The 25,803-nt window shown below is 45.4% G+C and overlaps 1 protein-coding gene across 1 annotated transcript in view; it reads left to right on the top strand.

Annotated features, from left to right (window-relative positions):
* The window catches only part of LOC126261115 (low-density lipoprotein receptor-related protein 8-like), a 248,854-nt gene that overhangs the window by 148,513 nt on the left and 74,538 nt on the right, over positions 1-25,803 (top strand). The window contains exons 4-5 of the mRNA XM_049958510.1: positions 4,424-4,542; positions 14,616-14,850. Coding sequence (XP_049814467.1) covers positions 4,424-4,542; positions 14,616-14,850 — 354 coding nt within the window. The remainder of the gene's footprint in view (positions 1-4,423; positions 4,543-14,615; positions 14,851-25,803) is intronic.

Here is a 25,803-nt window from a genome sequence, read left to right as displayed (position 1 = left end):
TCAACGGATGTCATGTGACGTCCGCTACGACCAAGTATAACGAGCAAAATGGAAGAGAGAGGGAAAAAAAAGTGGCCACAGCATCTGCTTAGTAAGCAGGAGATCTAGATTCGAATTCCCTCTCCAGCACAAAGTTTAGTTTTCTCCATTGATTTCAATCAGTGCCCACTCGCAGTCAATGTTTATAATTCCTTTATATCATAATCACATGTTTGTCGCTTGACAACAAGTGTTGATTTCTTTTGCGAGTTGACGTTTGGCCTAATAGGTTAATATTATTGAAGTTTTACATGCGAAACGCAATGGCTTTTGAGAAGGAAAAATTGTGAACTACTGTTAAAATTGTTTTATCAGAACGGCAGCAGTAGCAGAGCTGCGTTGTGGGAATATCGCCGACAGAAACGGCGGCGAAGAAGCACCATGTCTATAAATGGGCTAAAGAATATCATAAAGAAATTGAAGAAAGAGGTGAATTAGTGTGCAGCAAGGAGGAGAAGGCGACCCATTCAAATAGCAGTCGTTAGCGAAATTGTTGCAGGTATAGCCGGTTGTGTAGAGCACTTGCCATAAATTCTGCGGCCAGTGCTCGAGCTGTGTTAGGAGAACTGTTTCTCCCCTGGTTACCTGTTCAAAAGAGTTTGTGGCCGTTTTACTCTGGTATCCAGACAAGACTCAGAATGTGCACAAAATGAAGCCCCAGCGTAGGCTACAACGCCGTGACTTTCCCGTTCGATTTATGGTGCGCCTGTAAATGGATGACATGTGGCCAGTATATATTTTTTAGGCGAACGGGGCACATTTTACACCGCACGGTTCCGTGAATGCACAGAACTGTCTCAATTTGGTGTTCTACTTCGCCACATGCTGTGCAGGAACATTCTTTGCACTCAGTATATGTGACTGTGTGGTACGGTTTCACAAGCTCCTTCGTTCTCCGTCCGTTTTTCTTCGGGACAGTGTCGAAGAGATAGCATCTCGCGGGCCTGTACACTGATAAATGCACGTTTATAAGGACATCCTTGTATAATACTTGATTGCAGCTTTCCTAGGACGCAGATATGTTCATACCACTGTATTCATGCAAGACGGAGCGACACGACTTGTCGGTTGCCAGATGCAACACTTGCTTCGAGAAACCTGTGGTAACGACCGCATCATCTCTAGACAATTTCGAAATGTATGGCCTTCCATATCCCCCGATCTAAATCCATGTGACTTCTGTTTATGGGGATTTCTGAAAAATACTCTCTATCAGGGATGAAACTTCCTGGAAAATTAAAATAGTGTGCCGGACCGAGACTCGAACACGGGACCTTTGCCTTTCGCGGGAAAGTGCTCTTCCATCTGAGCTAACCCAAGCACGACTCACGACCCGTCTTCACAACTTCAGTTCCGCCAGAACATCGTCTCCTACCTTCCAAACTTCTATCAGGGGTGTACTCGAACTCTTCCTGAGCTGAAGGAAAGCATACGACATCTCGATCTAATTACACCGAACATACTGCGAGCAACTGTCGCCAAGCCGTGTTACGGATACAGCATGTTGCTGAGTCGAGAAAAAATAGAGAACACGCTGTAACTTGTGATCACATTCTAATAAACATGCCAGAAACCCCGTTATCATGTGTTTCATCGTTCATCCCCTTTTCGTCCGCACACGCTACTTTCTGGCAGCTTTAGTGCCATATTTTCACCTGGTGGCGAAAAGCAGAACAATTAATTTTTTTTCAGCATACTCCGCGAGCCCACCGGTTAATGAACACACCTACGATGTTCAGCTTTCTGCGATATATACAGCCCACGCTGCAGCACTCTGAACACCTAAGATTATTTATAACAATCCGGTATGTAGGGAACACAGATTTAAAATAAATGACTACTTTCTTCTGTAACAGTCTCCAACTCGAAAGAGCGTGTGCTGCCCTACTCACTAAAATGTGATATATGCACTAACTATACTGCCGGCCGTGGTGGCCGAGCGGTTCTAGGCGCTCAATCCGGAACCGCGCGACTGCTACGGTCGCAGGTTCGAATCCTGCCCCGGGCATGGATGTGTGTGATGTCCTTAGGTTAGTTAGGTTTAAGTAGTTCTAAGTTCTAGGGGACTGATGACCACAGATGGTAAGTCCCATAGTGCTCAGAGCCATTTGAACCAACTATAATAAAACTGAATAATAAATTTTTCATTGCATGTATGTAAGACTCTTCATTTTACTTTTCTGAGTTTTCTTATGTTTGCAACTAAACTGTGCAGCACAATTAGAGAATCACTTTTTCGAAACCTCGTAATTGTTTCCCCTTGTGACATAAATGTTTGAAATTTTACTGAAAGGCGCCTGAACTGTATTGGTGCAACATCGTGATTCCCTGCGACGTCACCCTAGGGCTAGACGACGCTTCAAAACTGCGAGGTGTCAACACATGCGAAAAAAAAAAACCAGAGCTCGGTAGTTCATGTGATGTGTAAGGTAGGTTAATTGTGTCACATTGGCACCAAATTTTACCACAGTTCTGCCCAGAACCACCGTGGAAGTGTCGCACCCTCTCTTGCCCACATTTCACCCCTTCTTTTGACGTCTCTGTGATTTAGGTCAGAACCGTGATGGCCAGTATTGAAATCACGTGGATTTCTTATGGGTGGCTGAGGAAAACATTTTGAGACACACTGCCACCCAGAATTGACACTAGGTCTCTATGGTGTGGTGTAAATGGCTTCAAGGAAACCACCCCCTTTACCTCAAGGAGTTGCTACCCATTCGTTTCGCTGTCGAAAACGACAGATCGCAGTGCGATAAGCAACACCACGACGTTCTTGACAATTTTTGACGCTGATGACACGTCTCTGATGATTCAACGATCCGAAGCAACAAAAGGTGCTTAGACTTTATCATCCCTCCTGTTTCGCGTGCCCCTGTGGCGTGGTCAGAGTGGGGTGCGTCATTGGCACATGCGTTGAATCGGTGTGTCTCAAAATGTTTCCCTCGGCCACCCATAAGAATACCTCGAGGGCGTCGCAGTTCTAGCCTCTACATCTACATTTATACTCCGCAAGCCACCCAACGGTGTGTGGCGGAGGGCACTTTACGTGCCACTGTCATTACCTCCCTTTTCTGTTCCAGTCGCGTATGGTTCGCGGGAAGAACGACTGTCTGAAAGCCTCCGTGCGCGCTCTAATCTCTCTAATTTTACATTCGTGATCTCCTCGGGAGGTATAAGTAGGGGGAAGCAATATATTCGATACCTCATCCAGAAACGCACCCTCTCGAAACCTGGCGAGCAAGCTACACCGCGATGCAGAGCGACACTCTTGCAGAGTCTGCCACTTGAGTTTGCTAAACATCTCCGTAACGCTATCACGGTTACCAAATAACCCTGTGACAAAACGCGCCGCTCTTCTTTGGATCTTCTCTATCTCCTCCGTCAACCCGATCTGGTACGGATCCCACACTGTTGAGCAATACTCAAGTATAGGTCGAACGAGTGTTTTGTAAGCCACCTCCTTTGTTGATGGACTACATTTTCTAAGGACTCTCCCAATGAATCTCAACCTGGTACCCGCCTTACCGACAATTAATTTTATATGATCATTCCACTTCAAATCGTTCCGCACGCATACTCCCAGATATTTTACAGAAGTAACTGCTACCAGTGTTTGTTCCGCTATCATATAATCATACAATAAAGGATCCTTCTTTCTATGTATTCCCAATACATTACATTTCTCTCCATAGGAGAGGCGTGAAAAGAAGGGGTGAAATGTGGATAAGTGGAGGAGCGACGACTTTCTCATCGTGTGACACGTCCTCAGTTGCGTTGGGCAGAATTGTGATGAAATTTGGTGCCAATGTGACATCATTAACCCACCGCACAGTTTCCATGAACTTATGAGCTCTGGCCGATACGTTGCTGTGGGGAGCGTCGCCAAACCCTAGGATGACGTCACAAAGCGCAACGCTATTGCACCATTACAGAGGAATGTTGTAGGCATCTTTGAGCTCAGTTTCAAGCTTCTGCGTCGCAACGAGAAACAACGAGATTTCGAAAGGGTGATCATTTGTGTTGCGCAGACTAATAATAAGACTTGGAAGCACAAAGAATTATTTCAGCCGGCCGCGGTGGTCTAGCGGTTCTGGCGCTGCAGTCCGGAACCGCGGGACTGCTACGGTCGCAGGTTCGAATCCTGCCTCGGGCATGGGTGTGTGTGATGTCCTTAGATTAGTTAGGTTTAAGTAGTTCTAAGTTCTAGGGGACTTATGACCTAAGAAGTTGAGTCCCATAGTGCTCAGAGCCATTTGAACCATTTTTTTGAATTATTTCACCTGAATGATGTTTTTCTTGTTCGCAACAGCTTTTTTTCACGCTAGAGCAGTTTTATACGTATGTAGTGGTGTCAGGTGTTACGTGGTGCGTCCTGTGTTTGCAGGCGAGGGCGTGAGCGTGGTAGCGGGCGAGTTCAGGATCACCAACGAGGAGTTCGTTCCGGAGCTGGCCGACCCGGGCTCGGACGACTTCTCGCAGCTCTCCATGCAGATCTGTCGTCAGGTGAGTGACTGGGCGGTCCACGCGCTAGCAGGAGCACTGTGTAGATGTTTTTCCAGCGAGTCGGCTCCGACTCCTCTCGAAACGATGTGCGATGTCCTCCATGAACTCCTGGACGTTGTTTTGGTCATCAGATCTTCCAGGGTCATTCTGGCCTTTCTTAGACACCGCGTCTTACCACCTTCTCCTTGATTTCGCTCAATGTGTCTCACCTTCAGTTCTTCTGAGCATTATAGCTTTTTATAATGGGTCTTCTGCTGTCATGATATGTTCGAAAGTACCTTCTGCAGTATTTTGACTTCCAAACATATTTTTTCCTTTTTTTTCGGAATTACATCCTTCTCCAAACCAAGACTTTAGAAGAGTCAGTTTTCTTGTGCTCTAAATTTTTCATCGTCAACAACCGAACAAAATTATGGGGAAGATCACAGTTTCAGCCATTTTTTACTTTGGCCGGTAGTGAGAGAATCCTTTCTGTAAACTATTGAGATTGCGGCTTAACCAAAATCAAACACGTGAAAGGACTGGGGGCAGTGTTTTAAGTGCACTTCATTCACCATTTGACAAGTTTTATTACAATTTTAAAAACAAACACTATGCATACGTCGGAAAAAATTTCTGACATCAGTAACCAATACATTAAATATCAGGTAACAAAATCAAGAGCAGTTAAATCAAAAAGCTAACAATAGTTTGGAGACCAGCAACAGTTAAAAAATGAAACAGGACCTTCTATCAAATGATAACTCTTTATAGAGGAGGTCGTAACATTGGAAACCTCTAATGTCAAATTAGGGCCAAATGTTATCTTTTCAACCACAGACTGTATATACACTGCTCAACAAAAGCCCCTGACGTTAAAAGAAAAAAGGGGGGGGGGGGGGAATACCGCATTAAATAAACCACTAAACCAAAAGATGATCAGTTCATAACAGGGTTAGTTTCCTATACTAACGAAAACAAACCTTGTAAATAATAGATTTCAGCTATCAGTCGTCCTTTTGAAATTTTATTGGTAGATCTAAATTTCAGCTAGAAACTAGCCATTCTCAATGCACTATCATTTTTTGATCAATGCATTGAATGCCTGTTGGTCGGGCTTCATTCACAGTTCACGTACCACCGGCCCCAGCTCTCTACTCCCCGCGGCAAACGCCTCGCTTCCCCGATCGCGACCAAGCTGTACCCTTTCTCTTATTTCCTTAGTGCAGGAGCTGGTTTTTCCATCGTAGATCCTACAAACATATACTTATCACCTTCCTCGGTGTTATTTCCGCATATCATCGGATTAGTCTTCGTTCCTGCTGTCAGAAATTTTGTTTTCTAAAAATTTCGAAATTTCGCCATAGGTCAGTTTTGACTTTCTTTTCGGTTTCTTTTTCGGCCTGCTTTTAATATCTCCTTCAGTGCTCGCTGTCATCCGCATATCTAAAGTTGTTAGTTAAATACGCACCTCCAGCCCCCCTCCCCCCACTCCCCCTCCCCCCTCCCTTGAATTCCAGTATCCATATCTGTTAGACCAGCAGTTCTCAACATACAAATTGAAACGAAGTGGAGATAACAAATATCCCTATCCAGTATCTTTTTCTATCCCCCAATGTTTCTGTATATATACTACACAGGGTGGTTATAATTAAACTTTCAAAACGCTGGATAATTAACACCACTGGTCAGAATGACGTCTAATTGAAACGGAATATTATCGGAGAAGGGGAAAAACTTATGGCAGAAGAAAAAAATAGTGTGAAAATTGATCAATAGATGGCGCTCTATGTGTCAGAATATATATATATGAAAACGCCTGTCATGCGCACGACACATTGAAGTTGTTATAAACACGCCGGGTACACGGCTTTTCCTCTTTTCGCGTCTGCGACGTTTACCATGACCGTCTCAGTGTATGATCACGCTCTGTTTGTAAAGCTGTGTTACAAGAATGATGACTCTGCACACGTCGCTGTGCAGAAGTTCCGGACACTGAAGGGTTTGAAAAAAGCCGTTGGTACGATGACTGCCGTGGGTCTGAAAAAAATGATTCGCAGATTCGAAAACACGGGCTCTTTTGGTGTTCAACTTGGTAGAAGGAGAAACGAATTGGAAGCAGTGGACACAGTAATGCAGGAGACGACGAGTGGAGGTGTGCAAACGTGTAGTGCGTGGAGACTTGCCCGAACATTGGACATACCCGTGAGCACGGTGCGTAAAATCCCACGAAACGCTCTTCTTTTCTATCCATTCAAAATTACCCAGGTGCACGAGTTGCTTCCTATTGACCTGCCAGAAAGAGAGACCTTTGTCTTAGAATTTCTTGCTCGCATGGAAGTGGACAATGATTGGCCGCGGAAGATTTTGTGGACAGATGAAACCCACTTCCGTTTGACAGGATATGTCAATACACAGAATTGTCGAATATGGGCAACGGAAAATCCACACACAAACCAACCAGTATCCTGAAAAGGTCACTGTCTGGTGGGGGTTTACGACGTCATTTATCATAGGCCCATATTTTTTCGAAGAGACAAGTGCTTCCGTTCCTGTTACCTATACCGTAATTGGTAATCGCTAAATATCTTTTGCGCATCCACGTCATTCCAGCTCTTCAACAGCGTGGATGTGTGGATGGGATCATTTTTATGCAAGATGGCGCACCTCCGCGCATTTCGGAAATGCTAGAATTATCAGCCGCCATTTCCCTACAGCCTGGCCGTTCCGATCACCTAATCTTAACCCATGTGAGTTCCGGCTGTTGGGCTATGTGAAAGATGTCTTGTTCAGTGTTCCGATTGCAAACTTAGCTCCATTGGAGGCACGCATTGCGCAACACATTCTGAACGTGACCCCGGAAACACTTCGATCAGTTGTGGAACATGCTGTCTCTCGATTTTAACTTGTTGCAGAAAACGGTGGACAGCATATTGAACATGTTTTGCGCCAGTCACACGGAAATTAATAATCCGATTTGATTTTGATTGATCTTTTTTTATGCGGTTTTTGGCCTCAGAACAAATAAAAACCGATTTTGCACATCCGATGTGATATAACCTTGCCGTGGTGGATGGGCTTACGCAACTACCACACCTGTACACCCATGCGCACTGAGTTGTACAATGTGTTTAACGTCAAACGCACGCCTTAGGCATGTTGTATCGTTCATTCGTCATTCGTAGTCGACAACCATTAAATTATGATGCTTACAGCGCCATCTATTGCTACCTTTTGTAACTAATTTTTCTTCTGCCATAGGTTTTCCCCCTTCTCCGATAATATTCCGTTACAATTTGACGTCATTCTGACCAGTGGTGCTACTTCCACAGCGGTTTGAAAGCTTAACTTCAATTATAATCACCCTGTGTTTGTAACGGGCGATCGAAAAGTTTCCGTTTGAGGGCGTTGCTACAGATCATATGCCACGTATCGTGACTCCGATGCGAATGCGTAAGCACCGACGTGTAGGCAACGAATTAGCGTGGCATTCCTGTCTTTCAGACGTGCCTGCCGTACATGAGGAAACGTGAGCTATGGCTACTCAATTACCAAGTGCGGCCACACAGGACCCACCTAGGGTATTGAACGTAAAAGTCCAGCGTCCACATGTGATGCTATCCTTTTTAGCATTATCCACATAAACGTCTCTTCGGAAAAATTCGATTTGTTCAGTCCACGCGGATCTGATCTATGTCGGTGTTGTGTGTTAGTGCTGTGTGAGTTTATGTTTGTTAGGTTACATTACTACTACTACTACTACTACTACTACTAACACAACGCTAGTTAGTAAACAAATTCTGCGTAGCTTTGGAACAGTATCCAGCCTCAAAGTAATCTAAGTTATATACTGTTCCTGCATAGCTGTAGGACGAATAACAAGCCACGACTAACCTGTTATTAATCATGTAAAAACATTTTTGTAGAATAAAACTAGACTTTTTTGAACAGTGGACCCATTATTTTTGTATAATTGCGGAATATGTATGACCTGTTCTTTTGTGTTGTGAGTTTACTTGCTTGCCTTGTATTAAATTTGTATTATTCATTTTATTACATTTACAATGACGTGTTCATTTATGTAACTACTTAACAATGTGGGGTGCAGGTTTGACGTGGATTTTAGAACAACATCTATCCACGGACTGCTCTAATTACTTTTACTTAGATTCATCCATAATAAGACACAAATTTCAATCTTTGAGTAATGTTCACGTGACTAGTTGTGACTGTTCTACATGTTTTATGTTATGTATGTTTTGTGTGTGTTATGACAGTGTTGTCACTGTCACTCGTTTCAGCGTCAGTACTGGAGCTACTTGAGCTATCTCTGTCGGCCTGTCTTCGTGTTCTGTGCCTTCTATATTGTATATGTCACGTTCTGCTTTTGAGAATTTGTTGACGATCGCGTTCAACTCTGTATCTTGATTCCTCAGTGCATCGTGTAGTGTTTGCTTCCGCTGTGTGTTCTGTGTTATCACGTAAACGCGTGTATCTAACGCATTTCAAAAGAAAGTGTTCTGCGGAACCAGTTCCCCCCATGTGCAACGACTTCTTTATGAAAGCGACATACACTGCAAGTGCGTGGGATAAGGGCCATGTCCAGTTAAAAAGTGAGCCAATTAACTGTTAATGTTCGGACTTCAGCCATATATCACCGAAAGGGATGACGTAATGGTTAAAGCAGAGTAGCGGGACTGGAATCCCAGCCTCGCCACGCTGCCTTAGGTTTGGTGTTCTTTCGCTAAGTGACTTGAGGTGAATGCGTCGGATAGAGCAGCCGCAGCCGGATTCCTCGCTCATCCTATTCCACCAGAATTAGTTCTCCGTATCAGATTACCTTGGCGTCTGCAGGAGGCTAAACTAGAAGCTTTCTTTCTGCGAAGAAGAAGAAGAAGAAGAAGAAGAAGAAGAAGAAGAAGGAGGAGGAGGAGGAGGAGGAGGAGGAGGAGGAGAAGTTGGGAAACATTTTACTCTCCTCCTGGGAGACGTACTGCATTTTTGAGAATGAAAACACGGTCCAGGTAGATTGCATTATCTCTTTTATAGTCTACGCGACTGGCCAATTTCGGCCTTCGGTCACTTTAAAGGACGTATCTTAAACTGCCAGGTCGAAATTGGCCAATAACATACGTAACAAAACAATTATACTTCCTACCTGGATCACGTTTTCGTCCTCAAAACTCGTTGGCGGTGTGGACCTGCACAAAAATAGAACTTTAAAAAAGACTTACCGATTTGCAGTACGTCTCTAGAGTATGTCATGAAACTAATAATCTCTTCGATAATAACAGTAAAAATCAAGAAGTTACTAAATCTCTATGATCTTTTTAACATCACAGGCCGCCCGGTGTGGCCGTGCGGTTCTAGGCGCTTCAGTTTGGAACCGCGTGACTGCTACGGTCGCAGGTTCGAATCCTGCCTCGGGCATGGATGTGTGTGTGATGTCCTTAGGTTAGTTAGGTTTAAGTAGTTCTAAGTTCTAGGTGACTGATGACCTCAGATGTTGAGTCCCATAGTGCTCAGAGCCATTTGAACCATTTTTTTTTAACATCCCAGTGTGAAAATAAGACAAAGTGATAAGAACATTCGTCCAGAGTGACAGTTCAATAACAGATTAATCTGTCGCAGCATCTGGCGAAAGTCTGCTTCCTTTCTCGACACAGCGTCCAGTGGTGCCCACTATTCTACATTCGCCTTAACTTCGACGAAATTCCGGCTCTCCCCGAGAGTCGACAAATGGAATCTCGTTTGCCTTTCTGTTAGTGGGGATGGAGGTTTGGCTTCAGCAGCAGACGTCACACAGCTTAGGAGACGCTGCGCAGCCGCTGTTTTTGCCGTAGCCTTTGGCCGCCGTGATTTTGACGGGCTTCGCTGTGAGGCGACTGTCAGTGGCGTCAAAGAGGCATCGATTTTCATTGGATGTTTGCCGCTTTGAGCTGCCGCGCGCACTCGTCGCAGCGCCATATCAGATTTTAATAATAATTTAATTAAAACTGCGGAGCGCGCCATGGCGTCGTCTTTTGTGTACTTTGTTTGATGCCCGCCTCGTTCCTCCCCCACGTACATTTTCTGCCCCCTCCCTCTCTGCGGCTGCGATATCGTCTGTTGATGCGTCTCCTCCGCTTGCTCCTTCCCCCAGAGCTGCCGTCTTCATACTGATTGCCCTCGTCTTCCGGGCCGCGTCTGTTTTCAGCCCCTTCTAGAATTAATGGCCCCTTATCGCCCTAATCCTGCCATCACTTCTTGAGAACAGGCCGCCAACGCTCATCTGCCCGTCTCACCATAAAGGAACACGGTAGCGAACGGGCTTCTACTTATTCGGACCGTAAGTATTTTCCGTGAGTTTGTCGCTCACTGATGTTCTGTGTATTTTTTTTTATCGGTACCTGAGAATTTACTTGTTTCCGCTCAGGATCGAAAAAATGGTGCAATTGCAGGTAGATTTCATATGACTGTCGGTAGCACAGATTGTGAGACTTCCGTTTAAAAATACACCTTGTGACGGAGAAGCGACAAAAAGCAAATAATGACTTTGTTACATAAGTACCAGTGGCCGTGGTTACTTGTTACTTCATACTAATAGAAATCAACAAGCAGTGCGCAATTTCAGACAGGGATACATGATTACACGAGTGACTGTGTCATCTCACAAGGCTTCCGATGCATTGCGCTGTAATGTATTCTCAGTATTTTATCAAACGAGGTGTACTGCAGTGCTGGTGATTCGACCTTTTCCTGAAAAGTACCATTATTTTCGTACGAGACTGCTAAAGCAATAAATACAGTTGAGGATTCTGCCTTGAACAAAACAGTTTATCCCCGTTAGCAATTTCCCACACAAGTTTCCGTGGCACTAGATCGTCAGTGGATCTTTATTTCAGCAACACATACGGTTTATAGAGTAGATTCCTGCCTTCTTTGTTACACGTCACGGTACAATTTAATGTTTCATCATCAGTTTTGTTGCTGTTCGTGGTCGTTTTACGTTATTAAACTGTCTCTTCAAACGAAACACACGCTGCTACAATGTTCGCTTTTCACTAATGCGACAGATCCTCTGAGAAGGTGTAGTAGCAGCCTAACATGTTTGGAAAGCGGTGAACAAAATGAAATAATGTTACTTTAAACATGTTTTTTACTAGCTGATGCCGGCCGGTGTGGCCGAGCGGTTCTAGTCGCTACAGTCTGGAACTGCGCGACCGCTACGGTCGCAGGTTCGAATCCTGCCTCGGGCATGAATGTGTGTGGTTCCTTAGGTTAGTTAGGTTTAAGTAGTTCTGAGTTCTAGGGGACTGATGACCTCAGACGTTACGTCCCATAGTGCTTAGAGCCATTTGAACCATTTTACTAGCTGATTTCCTGCCGTTTCCATTATTAATTTACCACAGTCTTCCATGGAATCTAGTGTAAAAACTACCTTATCTTATTCACAAATTTTATCTCTGACCCCAACACAGTGTTCGTTCACTACTAATCACGCCTCTTCTTACTGCGTAAATGGACAATTCGAAGTCGAAAACGGTCATGCACTAGTATGCTGCAACGAATACTTCCTCTGGAATGCTAGCAGTTCCGTGATATTAGTGCTGAGGTAGTAATGGGGAACAGCAGAAATGAGATCAGCGATTCCCGGACCGAAAGTCTACTAGTGTCAAACCTAGGAATTAATTTGAGGAAGATGTTTTTGTAAATGTTCATTTGGAACACAGCATTGTATGCACGCGAATCACAGTCTGCAGGGAAACCAGAAAAGGAGCGAACCGCAGCGTTTCAGATGTGATGCTACAGAAGAATTAGGTGAACTGTTAAGATAAGGAATGAGGAGGTTCCAGACAGAATCAGCAAGAAGAGGGATTCATGAAAATCATTAAAAGGAAGGGACGGGATGATACGTGTCAAGATGTTGCGGCAGAAATTCTGTGGTATGAGAGGGAACTGATGAGGGTAAAAATTATAGGGAAAGGCAGACTGGAATGTATGAAATATAAAATTGACGACGCTGGGTGCAAGTGTTAATCTGAGGTTGCACAGGAGAGAAACTAGCGGCATGCCACATCAAAACAGAAGTTGAAGAGCCGAAAATAAGTGCAACCACCACAACAACAACAACCACTACTACTGCTCTTACCATCATTATACCGGGTGATCAAAAAGTCATTGTAAATTTGAAAATTTAATAAACCACGGAATAATGTAGATAGAGAGGTAATAATTAACACACATGCTTAAAATGATATGGGGTTTTATTAGAACTAAAAACAAAAAGTTCGCAAAAAGTCCGACAGATGGCGCTGGACAACAAAATGTCAGTGACTGCGCATGACAATCGTGTATAAAAGGAGCTGTAATGAGAGAGAGAATCAGATGAGCCAGCAGTCGCAGCATGTTGACGTTACCTGAAAAGGCGCTTTTAGTGAAGCTGTATTATCAGAATGGGGAATGTGCTAGTTCAGCGTTATGATCCTATCGCCATAGGAAGGGGATTCGAATAGGTAAAGGTCCGTTGACAAATGCAGCTGTGGCGGGAATGATTTCGAAGTTCGAAGCCACGGGTTGTTTAGACGATAGACCCTATAGTGGCCGATGGAGCACAAGGCGTAATGCTGCTGAGACAGTTCAGTAAGAAAGAGAGACTGTAGCGGGTTCGTCTATGCACGGGGAGGTCAGCGCTCGTGCAGTCGCACGTCACACCGGCATTCCATACACTACTGTTTGGTTGGCACTTAGGCGTACCCTACGATGCTATCCGTACAAAATCCATCGGCATCATGAACTGTTACCTGGCGATTTAGTGAAGCAGAGGGCATTTGCAGTGTGTGCGTTTCAAAAGATGGCGTAAGATGACGATTGGTTGAGTAACGTGTTGTGGACCGACGAAGCTCATTTCACGAAAATATGGCTCTCAGCACTATGGGACTTAACATCTGTGGTCATCAGTCCCCTAGAACTTAGAACTACTTAAACCTAACTAAACTAAGGACACCACACACATCCATGCCCGAGGCAGGATTCGAACCTGCCACCGTAGCAGTCGCGCGGTTCCAGACTGAGCGCCTAGAACCGCTAGACCACCGCGGCCGGCTCATTTCACGCTCCGAGGGTCTGTCAACGCCCACAACTGCAGAATTTGGGATACCGAAAATCCTAGAACTGTCGTGGAAACTCCATTGCACGACGAGAAAGTCACGGTATGGGTTGGATTTACCACATCTACCGTTATCGGGCCTTTTTTCTTCGAGGAAATGCGTGATTCTGGTTTTGTAACTGCTACCGTGACGGGTGAGAGGTACGCCGATATGTTACGGAATCGCATCATCCCCAGCCAGGCTGATAAACAACTGCTGGAACGTACGAAGTTTGTGCAGGATGGCGCTCCACCACATATTGCTAGACGCGTGAAAGATCTCTTGCGCGCGTCGTTTGGTGATGATCGTGTGCTCAGCCGCCACTTTCGTCATGCTTGGCCTCCCAGGTCCCCAGACCTCAGTCCGTGCGATTATTGGCTTTGGGGTTACCTGAAGTCGCAAGTGCATCGTGATCGACCGACATCTCTATGGATGCTGAAAGACAACATCCGACGCCAATGTCTCACCATAGCTCCGGGCATGATTTACAGTGCTGTTCACAACATTATTCCTCGACTACAGCTATTGTTGAGGAATGATGGTGGACATATTGAGCATTTCCTGTAAAGAACATCATCTTTGCTTTGTCTTACTTTGTTACGCTAATTATTGCTATTCTGATCAGATGACGCGCCATCTGTCGGACATTTTTTGAACTTTTGTATTTTTTGGTTCTAATAAATCCCCATGTCATTCCAAGTATGTGTGTCAATTTGTACCTCTCTATCTACATTATTCCGTGATTTATTCAGTTTTCAAATTTATATTGACTTTTTGATCACCCAGTATATAAAAGTCATTTACTTAGATTTATGATATTCGGCCACTGGAAAACATGAGAAAGGTCACATTCGACCAGTGACAACAGAATGGTACACGCCTGGTGATAGTTGTGTGTTCTTGTACACGTTCACGGCGCAATGGCGATGTAATGTGGGTGCGACGTGCTTGTATATGTGTGTCCAGCTGGACGAGCTGTTCGGGCGCAGCGGGCTGTCTGGTCGGTACAACGGCTCTGCTGTGCCGGCGCTGGAGGCGGCGCAGCCCTCGGGCGTGCGCGTGCGCTGCCGCCTGCTGCTGCTCTCCCCGGAGCCCGAGCCCGGGCTGGCTGGCGTAGAATTCCTGCGCGGGCTCAGGCACCGCCGAGGGCGTATGTGGCTCGGGGACTTCGCCATCGACGTCCAGTCCATCGGCTTCCAAGGTCAGTGTACTCTCTATCAGTCCCCCCGCAATATAATCCTATTTACAATTCGGATATAATTGATCTCCGGCCCTGCAGGCAATCCTATCATTTCCCTGTCCCCTATCCACAATCGTCCCCGGTCCCACATTCTCTCCCACCCTCCTTTCCCTCCTGCCTCAACTCCTCTGCCGACCCGACAACTGGGAGGAGCACACCACAGAACTGCTGAAGCGTCTTAACAAATCTCTGTTTGCAATGCGAATTTTGTCAGACATAGGGTATATAAAAATGAAAAAGCTGGCATACTATGCTTACTTTCATTCCATAATGTCATATGGGATTATTTTTTGGGGTAATTCATCAAGCCAAGCTAAAGTTTTCCGGGCACAAAAACGTGCAGTGAGAGTTATATGTGGTGTGAACTCAAGAACATCCTGCAGAAGCCTGTTTAGGGAACTAGGGATACTAACTACTGCTTCCCAATATATTTATTCCTTAATGAAATTTGTCATTAAAAATATATCACTTTTTCAAACCAACAGCTCAATTCATGGAATCAATACTAGAAATAAGAATAATCTTCACAAGGATTTAAAGTCACTTAGCCTTGTACAAAAAGGTGTGCATTATTCAGGAACACACATTTTCAATAACTTGCCAGCAGCCATAAAAATCTTAACAACCAATGAAATTCAGTTTAAGAGAAGCCTAAAGGATTTATTGGTGGCCAACTCCTTCTACTCCATTGATGAATTTCTTAGTAAAACCAACTGATTTGCATATAAGTACAACATAACTTCTGCACAATTTCAGTGCAGTAATGTGTTCATTGAAAATTTGTGTGTGTGTGTGTGTGTGTGTGTGTGTGTGTGTGTTAGTATAATCTAACTTCTGCACCATTTCAGTGCAGTAATGTGTTCATTGTAAATAAGTATTACAGTAGTTGTATTATCTTATAAATAAATAAAAAACTTTTTTATTTTAAATTCAGTGCATTAGTATTTGTAAAATTACTCTTAGTGTTCATTAAAAAATGACGATCATTCCACTTGGGACCTGTGGAATGGTACATTAGCTTATTTGTTTTAATTGTAAATATTTGTCATGTATTGTTGTTTTTCTGACATGTTCCACATCCTGGAGGACCTCCTCACTACGGATCAATTGGAATGAAAGTAAATCTAATCTAATCTAATCTGCCGACCCGACAACTCCTCTGCCGACCCGACAACTCCTCTGCCGACCCGACAACTCCTCTGCCGACCCGACAACTCCTCTGCCGACCCGACAACTCCTCTGCCGACCCGACAACTCCTCTGCCGACCCGACAACTCCTCTGCCGACCCGACAACTCCTCTGCCGACCCGACAACTCCTCTGCCGACCCGACAACTCCTCTGCCGACCCGACAACTCCTCTGCCGACCCGACAACTCCTCTGCCGACCCGACAACTCCTCTGCCGACCCAGCAACTTCTCTGCCGACCCAGCAACTCCTCTGCCGACCCAGCAACTCCTCTGCCGACCCAGCAACTCCTCTGCCGACCCAGCAACTCCTCTGCCGACCCAGCAACTCCTCTGCCGACCCAGCAACTCCTCTGCCGACCCAGCAACTCCTCTGCCGACCCAGCAACTCCTCTGCCGACCCAGCAACTCCTTCCTCTGCCGACCCAGCAACTCCTTCCTCTGCCGACCCAGCAACTCCTTCCTCTGCCGACCCAGCAACTCCTTCCTCTGCCGACCCAGCAACTCCTTCCTCTGCCGACCCAGCAACTCCTTCCTCTGCCGACCCAGCAACTCCTTCCTCTGCCGACCCAGCAACTCCTTCCTCTGCCGACCCAGCAACTCCTTCCTCTGCCGACCCAGCAACTCCTTCCTCTGCCGACCCAGCAACTCCTTCCTCTGCCGACCCAGCAACTCCTTCCTCTGCCGACCCAGCAACTCCTTCCTCTGCCGACCCAGCAACTCCTTCCTCTGCCGACCCAGCAACTCCTTCCTCTGCCGACCCAGCAACTCCTTCCTCTGCCGACCCAGCAACTCCTTCCTCTGCCGACCCAGCAACTCCTTCCTCTGCCGACCCAGCAACTCCTTCCTCTGCCGACCCAGCAACTCCTTCCTCTGCCGACCCAGCAACTCCTTCCTCTGCCGACCCAGCAACTCCTTCCTCTGCCGACCCAGCAACTCCTTCCTCTGCCGACCCAGCAACTCCTTCCTCTGCCGACCCAGCAACTCCTTCCTCTGCCGACCCAGCAACTCCTTCCTCTGCCGACCCAGCAACTCCTTCCTCTGCCGACCCAGCAACTCCTTCCTCTGCCGACCCAGCAACTCCTTCCTCTGCCGACCCAGCAACTCCTTCCTCTGCCGACCCAGCAACTCCTTCCTCTGCCGACCCAGCAACTCCTTCCTCTGCCGACCCAGCAACTCCTTCCTCTGCCGACCCAGCAACTCCTTCCTCTGCCGACCCAGCAACTCCTTCCTCTGCCGACCCAGCAACTCCTTCCTCTGCCGACCCAGCAACTCCTTCCTCTGCCGACCCAGCAACTCCTTCCTCTGCCGACCCAGCAACTCCTTCCTCTGCCGACCCAGCAACTCCTTCCTCTGCCGACCCAGCAACTCCTTCCTCTGCCGACCCAGCAACTCCTTCCTCTGCCGACCCAGCAACTCCTTCCTCTGCCGACCCAGCAACTCCTTCCTCTGCCGACCCAGCAACTCCTTCCTCTGCCGACCCAGCAACTCCTTCCTCTGCCGACCCAGCAACTCCTTCCTCTGCCGACCCAGCAACTCCTTCCTCTGCCGACCCAGCAACTCCTTCCTCTGCCGACCCAGCAACTCCTTCCTCTGCCGACCCAGCAACTCCTTCCTCTGCCGACCCAGCAACTCCTTCCTCTGCCGACCCAGCAACTCCTTCCTCTGCCGACCCAGCAACTCCTTCCTCTGCCGACCCAGCAACTCCTTCCTCTGCCGACCCAGCAACTCCTTCCTCTGCCGACCCAGCAACTCCTTCCTCTGCCGACCGAGCAACTCCTTCCTCTGCCGACCGAGCAACTCCTTCCTCTGCCGACCGAGCAACTCCTTCCTCTGCCGACCGAGCAACTCCTTCCTCTGCCGACCGAGCAACTCCTTCCTCTGCCGACCGAGCAACTCCTTCCTCTGCCGACCGAGCAACTCCTTCCTCTGCCGACCGAGCAACTCCTTCCTCTGCCGACCGAGCAACTCCTTCCTCTGCCGACCGAGCAACTCCTTCCTCTGCCGACCGAGCAACTCCTTCCTCTGCCGACCGAGCAACTCCTTCCTCTGCCGACCGAGCAACTCCTTCCTCTGCCGACCGAGCAACTCCTTCCTCTGCCGACCGAGCAACTCCTTCCTCTGCCGACCGAGCAACTCCTTCCTCTGCCGACCGAGCAACTCCTTCCTCTGCCGACCGAGCAACTCCTTCCTCTGCCGACCGAGCAACTCCTTCCTCTGCCGACCGAGCAACTCCTTCCTCTGCCGACCGAGCAACTCCTTCCTCTGCCGACCGAGCAACTCCTTCCTCTGCCGACCGAGCAACTCCTTCCTCTGCCGACCGAGCAACTCCTTCCTCTGCCGACCGAGCAACTCCTTCCTCTGCCGACCGAGCAACTCCTTCCTCTGCCGACCGAGCAACTCATTCCTCTGCCGACCGAGCAACTCATTCCTCTGCCGACCGAGCAACTCATTCCTCTGCCGACCGAGCAACTCATTCCTCTGCCGACCGAGCAACTCATTCCTCTGCCGACCGAGCAACTCATTCCTCTGCCGACCGAGCAACTCATTCCTCTGCCGACCGAGCAACTCATTCCTCTGCCGACCGAGCAACTCATTCCTCTGCCGACCGAGCAACTCATTCCTCTGCCGACCGAGCAACTCATTCCTCTGCCGACCGAGCAACTCATTCCTCTGCCGACCGAGCAACTCATTCCTCTGCCGACCGAGCAACTCATTCCTCTGCCGACCGAGCAACTCATTCCTCTGCCGACCGAGCAACTCATTCCTCTGCCGACCGAGCAACTCATTCCTCTGCCGACCGAGCAACTCCTTCCTCTGCCGACCGAGCAACTCTGCTCCAGGCCCTTGCAGTGCCTGGTAGTTGCTGCCACACCCCTTCTGCATGATGTTGACTGCTGTCTATTTACTACCAGGGTCATAATGCAAGGTGTCAAAGACAGTGCGAACTGAATGTATATGACGTTGTAAGTAAAATAAAATCGCATTGTATTCCTGTTACTAGTAGAGGTGTAATACTACTAATATAACAGTGCCATAGATATGCTAAGGAAGGTCGTGAATATACTACTAACAAGTCACTAGGTTCCAGGCCGATTAAAATATACAACAGAACTCTCGATTTCCCGAACTGTGTAAACTGTCCGAACAGTTAGCATTACTCAAACACAGACCTTTCTGAAGCAGTGAACACTGAGTGAAACAATAGAAGACGAAATCTCCAAAAACTCGAAAGTATACTTATCGCAAAACGTAAAAACAGCTGAAGACATATTCATCGTCGCATTCCGTTGGGAGCCAGTGATTCAAATATGCCCTCTGACTTACAATGGCTGCAGTTGGACATTGGCTTGCATTCGCCATGAGTATCAAGAAGGCAAGGGTCCATTCACTTAGTGCACTATATATTCAGCATCCTGGACAACGCTGGGTATTGCAGATAGTAATTGATAATCTGCAGAGAATTTAAGTTGCAGGACAAACGTTTTCATCTGTTGTTGACCTTTGCGATCATTCAATACAGTCGCACAGAACTATGCTTCACATTTTACGCCACTTTTATAATATTTCTCGCAAAAATTACTGACCGTGCAGTTAATAACAAGCATAACTCTCGTATACTTTTCGGAAAATGTGGCTACATCACAAATTTAACCTTTTGTTAACGTTGCAGGTTCATACACGTCCTTACGATCAGTTAGAGCAGAGTATCAAATTATAGATATTCTATTGGCTAAGCATTTAATGAATCAAGCATTACTATGCTGCAGTGCTATTCGACTGATCTGCTCTGATACTCCATCGCTGTCTTTATTCACAGTGGGTTGCACGTGCTGTAATTTAATAGAATACTCTCTGGAGGCCAACTTTGTCAGACGAACCAGCAACTTTGTGTTGTCAGCCGGTTTATTTTGTATTTTTATTGACTAGTTTGGCACTATTTGTAAACATGATAAACCTGTCAAACAATGAACAAACATGAAAACTGTTTCTACAATCAGCAGTATAAATTTATTTTATTCCGCTACAAGGTGACAGTGCTCTGGTATGTCATATCTATCTGAAAGTTGTATTGAGTGATTAACTTGGCGATGTTTGAAACTGGAGTTATTTTTATAAGATTCCCCACCATCTGTGTCCCTCTTTTTACTTATGTCCAATAACGATAACTTTCACTTAAGGGGACCACACCCTGCCTATCTAACCCATGTTAATTTAGGCAAGTATTTGACCCATTTCTGAAAAAAACTATTTGATGCAGGACCTTAATATTTTTACTGTATGTTACATGATGCTAATAGAGTCAACTGTACTAAAATCTGCTTTTTCCATTTTATAGTTTTAATACTTTTTAAATTTATTAACAAAAAATAGTTTTTTCTGCAGAAAATTTTTTTGGTGAACTTCCTAATAGGGGAATATTAATGAATGTAGAATCAGAGGTGGCTTTTATGTTATGCAGAGTCTCTCAAATTTTCATTCATTTGTCTATGATAGTTTCTGATATAATGGGGCTTATGTCCTGAAAATTTTAGTTTGCGGCAAATTGACTTTAAAGAAAAAAACTTTTGAAATTTGCTACTTACAGTTAATTAAAACTGTCCTGCTGCATGTGATGGCCCTTCTTTGGCCTCTAGTAGGTCTTCCAGCTTCCTTTTCACTTTCCTGGGTATTTGTCTTGCTTTCTTGGCCGTATTAGATGCAGACCTGTCTGCATCGGCTATCCTCATTTTATCGCAATGTTGCAGCCCAGTGATCACATTTTCACCAGGATTAATTCCCAGCTTTTTCAGTACCCAACAATTTTCCAATATTACCGCAATTGCATGTAATAACAGCGTCATGAACTCCTAGTTTCATTGTATGCATGCCTACAAATATAGTGTTAGGAAGGCGGTTCCAAATTATGCTGTTCAAGCATTCGTTTGGGTTCTGCGTCTGCCCATGCAGACATTTCCTTAGACGGTCAGGATGAGCCAAGTCTCTGAAAATAGGTTTAATTCCTGTAATAAAAGCCGCAGGAAGAGAATGCTGGTGAGAATGAGATTCTCCAGTTGCCTGAGCCCTGTTGTATTTGCACCACGAATTTTCTCCTGATGGACACAATCCATGACATGGCTTATCATCGGTAGAAGACTTAAGGAAAAATATGGCCCAAATATCTCTCTTCATTGCCTCCAGATTTTCTTTATTGCCTGCCCATAGTATACCTGCACGTTCTCTATTTCAGTTTTAGTTAACCGACCCTATCCGGTCAACAATTTTCCATCTTATAATTTTTTCCCTCTCATATTAACAGTTAGTTTTCCCAGCTTTGTTTCCAAACGTTTTTGAACATGGTCTACGCATTCTATTTTGCTAATAATGGCATCTCCATATGGCTTAGAGTTCACCACATTGTTGTACGCCTTACTTTCACCATCGCCCAAATATTTGGTGAACCGTACGCCTCTTGTTTCTACGGAGTGATGAAATATTTGTTGTACTCTATGAACTTCCATACCACCACTTGTTCCTCTAAAATTCGCCACACAATTGTGCTCTTTATGTTCATTGACTTTACAACATTTGCAATATTTAGACATTATCTCCACATCTAACACTTCACTGGTGTCTACACTCGTGGCAGTCACTACTCCATTCTGAGAAGTATGCCCTCTTTTCTGCCAACTTCCATCAAGTGCAACTGCAATATCCGAACATCCATCATTTTCTTCCACTGCTTCCCTAGCAGCCAGTTTCATGCTTTCCTCACTGACCACACATACAGCTTTCTCTAATACTGCAATCAGTTTTTCAAATTTATTTGGTGGTTGATTAAGTAAGTCACTGAACAAAATGCTCTCCCTGCAGCCATGCCCTTGCTAATGGATCGTAAGCCATAAACTTAGCTAGTATTGATTTCGTAAGGGCCACTTGCATCTGGTTTTGAACAACTCATAAATGAAATCACAGCTGAGCATTTAGTGCAAATTAAATCCAAAGCAATTGCTAGGCCTTTTCTCCCACTGGCACTCTCCCAAATTTTCACACTCTGTGACTCACCACACTGTCTCCATTGTACAAATTTAGAAATTACATCTAATATTCTCAGATTTATAATAATGTTATTACACCCCTTGCCACTTACAGTAAATTCGTTGTAACTCTCTTGAAATGGTGAGAGCTTCATTGATGATACAGTTGTTGAAGAATTACAATTAGAAACATCGTTGCCAGGCGACATAACCTCTTGTACAGAAAGCTTTCTAAACTTGTTTCCTCTAAATTGTCGTTTCTTGAAAATGCCTTTACGTTTCGTCATCTTCAATAAACACAACAAAACACACGTAAACAAGCACTACAAACGTATGTATAACAACTACTCGTAATCACACTTGAACAAAACTAACCTCGTGTTTGAAAGCGTGTTGTTTACAAACAGCAGAAACAAAAGAATACCGACCGTTGCATTCCAAGGATAGCCAACACATTCGGGGGTAAAAAAAAAAAATCCCTAACGTGCAATGTAGGTGATATAAAGATCTAAGACATGTGCAGAAAAGAGGGTGACAGAAAAGTGGGCGTGGCACATAAACACACGTAATAGGAAAATGCTCTTTAAATACTCGAAAAAAATTTTTTCAGCAAAATCCTTTTCAGCGTACTTAAATAAAACCTTAATCTATCTAAATTTGATGAAAACCGAAAATCGATTTTTTTCGAGCTGAACCACGGTGTGGTCCCCTTAAGGTGCAGGGTTGTTCCACTGAAAATGATTCGGAAATGCTTCATGCTTTTCAATTTCGTATATTTCGTCCAGTCGTGAAACCCAACTTAATGGTGGTGCAAATATGACTTACAGATATTTGCTGAAGTATCGCGCAACAATACTTGACAATGCTCAAATTCTTTTGTTGGCATTGTATACTTCATTCGGGTTAACCACTCCCTTATCATAGTGGTACATCATAACATCCGTATGGAACAGCAGCTTTGTGGGAAGTAGGGTACGTCTCACCAGGCACTTAATGTTGTTTTTTAAGTAGTACTGTATCCACAGTAGTTACAGTTTGTTTCCGTGACATGAGAACGTAAAAGCTAAGAAGCCAGCCCTTCGACTGATCTCGCCAAGTCTCTTGCTCACTCAGCGGTTTAGGAGCGGAAAAGTATGGTTTTGTCAAAGAAATAACTACCGCCGATTATTTATGCGTAATATTCAGATTGGTGTACAGCAATGGATGAAGTATGGCTCAGCCGACTGAATTCTCTCCACATATGTTTTTATTTTCTGCTGGTGTGGATTGAGTCAACTCACTTTCTGACGCATACTCACAGAAACTGAGAGTTGCTCTAGCAAGATAACGCACTCCTTGCAGGACAGTTTGTCCGTCTGTAGAAAAATGCAGACGCAGACCTGTTATAGCTTAGGAGCAGCAAAGAGCAGCAGCGGTAGAGGATCGTATGGTCTCACGGCTTAAGGAAGGTAGGGATCAGGGAGGCAGACGGTACGCTACTGGGATTAAATGCGGCGGCTGGTAACAAATGTGGACAGATGCGAGGGATTATGCGGCTTCGAGTGATAAACGCACCTAAAGAAGAATTCTCTGTGAAGCTAACGCCAGTCCACAGCGGCGTTATAATCCTACCTCGTCACAAGCAGGGCAGACGTAAACCGCCGGCTTCCGCACAGCTGTTGGAATTTACGTACTCCGTCGCGTTAGCTTCGCCGAATCATAATGAAAGATAAAATATCGAATTGAGCACTTCGCCATAGTAACGTCTCCTCCTGTATCTCCCAACTGTAATGAAGCCCAGTTGCCTAAGATAAAATCGGCGCTTTCGTTGGTCTCCAAAAGTTCCGGCGTTTGTCAGTACATTTTCTCTCTCTTTTTCCCTTACAAATGGAGGAAATTTCAATTGTAATACTGACGATTCCTCTCTCTCTCTCTCTCTCTCTCTCTCTCTCTCTCTCTCTCTCTCTCTCTCTCTCTCTCTCTCCTGTGTGTGTGTGTGTGTGTGTGTGTGTGTGTGTGTGATTTATCTTCAGAGCCTTGTTAGAAATGTACAAACTATACATTGCACTTAACGCATTATTAATAATTAAAAATAAATGTATAAAAGAGGATTAGATATTATAACAAAGAGGACTGACTTATCTGCCTACAAGACGGTAGGGCGGAAAGGAGAGTAAGGCCAAGGATTGTTCTATAAGAAGCATTGGTTACAGAACATCCTACAGGAAATGTAAGACGAACAGTGGTCAAAGTTTTTCGGTCGAAAGAATTTGAAGTAGTAACAAAATATTGAGAATGAGGTTTCGCAGTTCAGCGTCTGGATCACAACTCTGTATGTAACTGAGATGTGGATGTTGGGGGAACCCGAAAAGGAAAGGTGGGAGAGTTGAGAAGGCTTGTTAACTGCTGGACGCTCAAAATAAAAAGAATCGTAATGCGTGAACGGTTGACACATCAGATGGAATGGCTGGTGAACGAAATCGGCGTAAAACGCCCATAAAAAAAGGACGGTCTCACGAGACCAGAATGAATGTTTCAGTATACAGTGGAGTGTACTTGGTAGTGTACTAGAAGATTAAAATTCTGTGACTGACTGACCGGTGACTGAGATTTGCAGACACACAATGCGGCTAGAGTCAACTCTTAAGTTTGGGAGCGCGTCTCTCTTACTTAGACAGCATGTGTTACTTACCAGAAGGTCCTAAGGATAATTTAGTAGCTACAATTTTAGACTATTTTGCCGGGATATGAATTTTCACCTAGCTCAGGGTGTACTACGTGGAGGCTAGTGTAAGGGAAATTTAGAAAAATTGGTGAAAATTGCGGAGGGTACCTCGTACCACAACTAGCATCTTCTCTCCCTATTCCACTCCCAGACAGAACGAGGGAAAACTGACTGCCTATATGCCTCTGTACGAGCCCTAATCTCTCTTATGCTATCTTTGCGGTCTTTCCGCGAAATGTAAGTTGGCGGCAGTAAAATTGTACTGCAGTCAGCTTCAAATGCTGGTTCTCCAAATTTCCTCAGTAGCGATTCACGAAAAGGACGCCTGCTTTCCTCCAGAGACTCCCACCCGAGTTCCTGAAGCATTTCCGTAACACCCGCGTGATGATCAAACCTACCAGTAACAAATCTAGCAGCCCGCCTCTGAATTGTTTCTATGTCCTCCCTCAATCCGACCTGATGGGGATCCCAAACGCTCGAGCAGTATTCAAGAATAGGTCGTATTACTGTTTTATAAGCGGTCGCCTTTACAGATGAACCACATCTTCCCAAAATCCTACCAATGAATCGAAGAAGACTATCCGCCTTCCCCACAACTGCCATTACATGCTTATCCCACTTCATATCGCTCTGCAATGTTACGCCCAAATATTTAGTCGACGTGACTGTGTCAAGCGCTACTCTACTAATGGAGTATTCAAACATTATGGGATTCTTTTTCCTATTCATCTGCATTAATTTACATTCATCTATATTTACAGTTGGCTGCCATTCTTGTCACCCATCACCTGTATCCTCCTACAGTCACTCAACGACGACACCTTCCGATAGACCACAGCATCATCAGCAAACAGCCGCACATTGGTATCCACACTATCCAAAAGATCATTTATGTAGATAGAAAACAGCGGACCTACCACGCTTCCCTGGGGCACTACAAATGGCTCTGTGCACTATGGGACTCAACTTCTGAGGTCATTAGTCCCCTAGAACTTAGAACTAGTTAA

The sequence above is a fragment of the Schistocerca nitens genome, chromosome 1 (assembly GCF_023898315.1).
Source record: "Schistocerca nitens isolate TAMUIC-IGC-003100 chromosome 1, iqSchNite1.1, whole genome shotgun sequence".
Classification (NCBI taxonomy): Eukaryota; Metazoa; Arthropoda; class Insecta; order Orthoptera; family Acrididae; genus Schistocerca; species Schistocerca nitens.
This window is presented reverse-complemented; position numbering and strand designations above follow the sequence as displayed.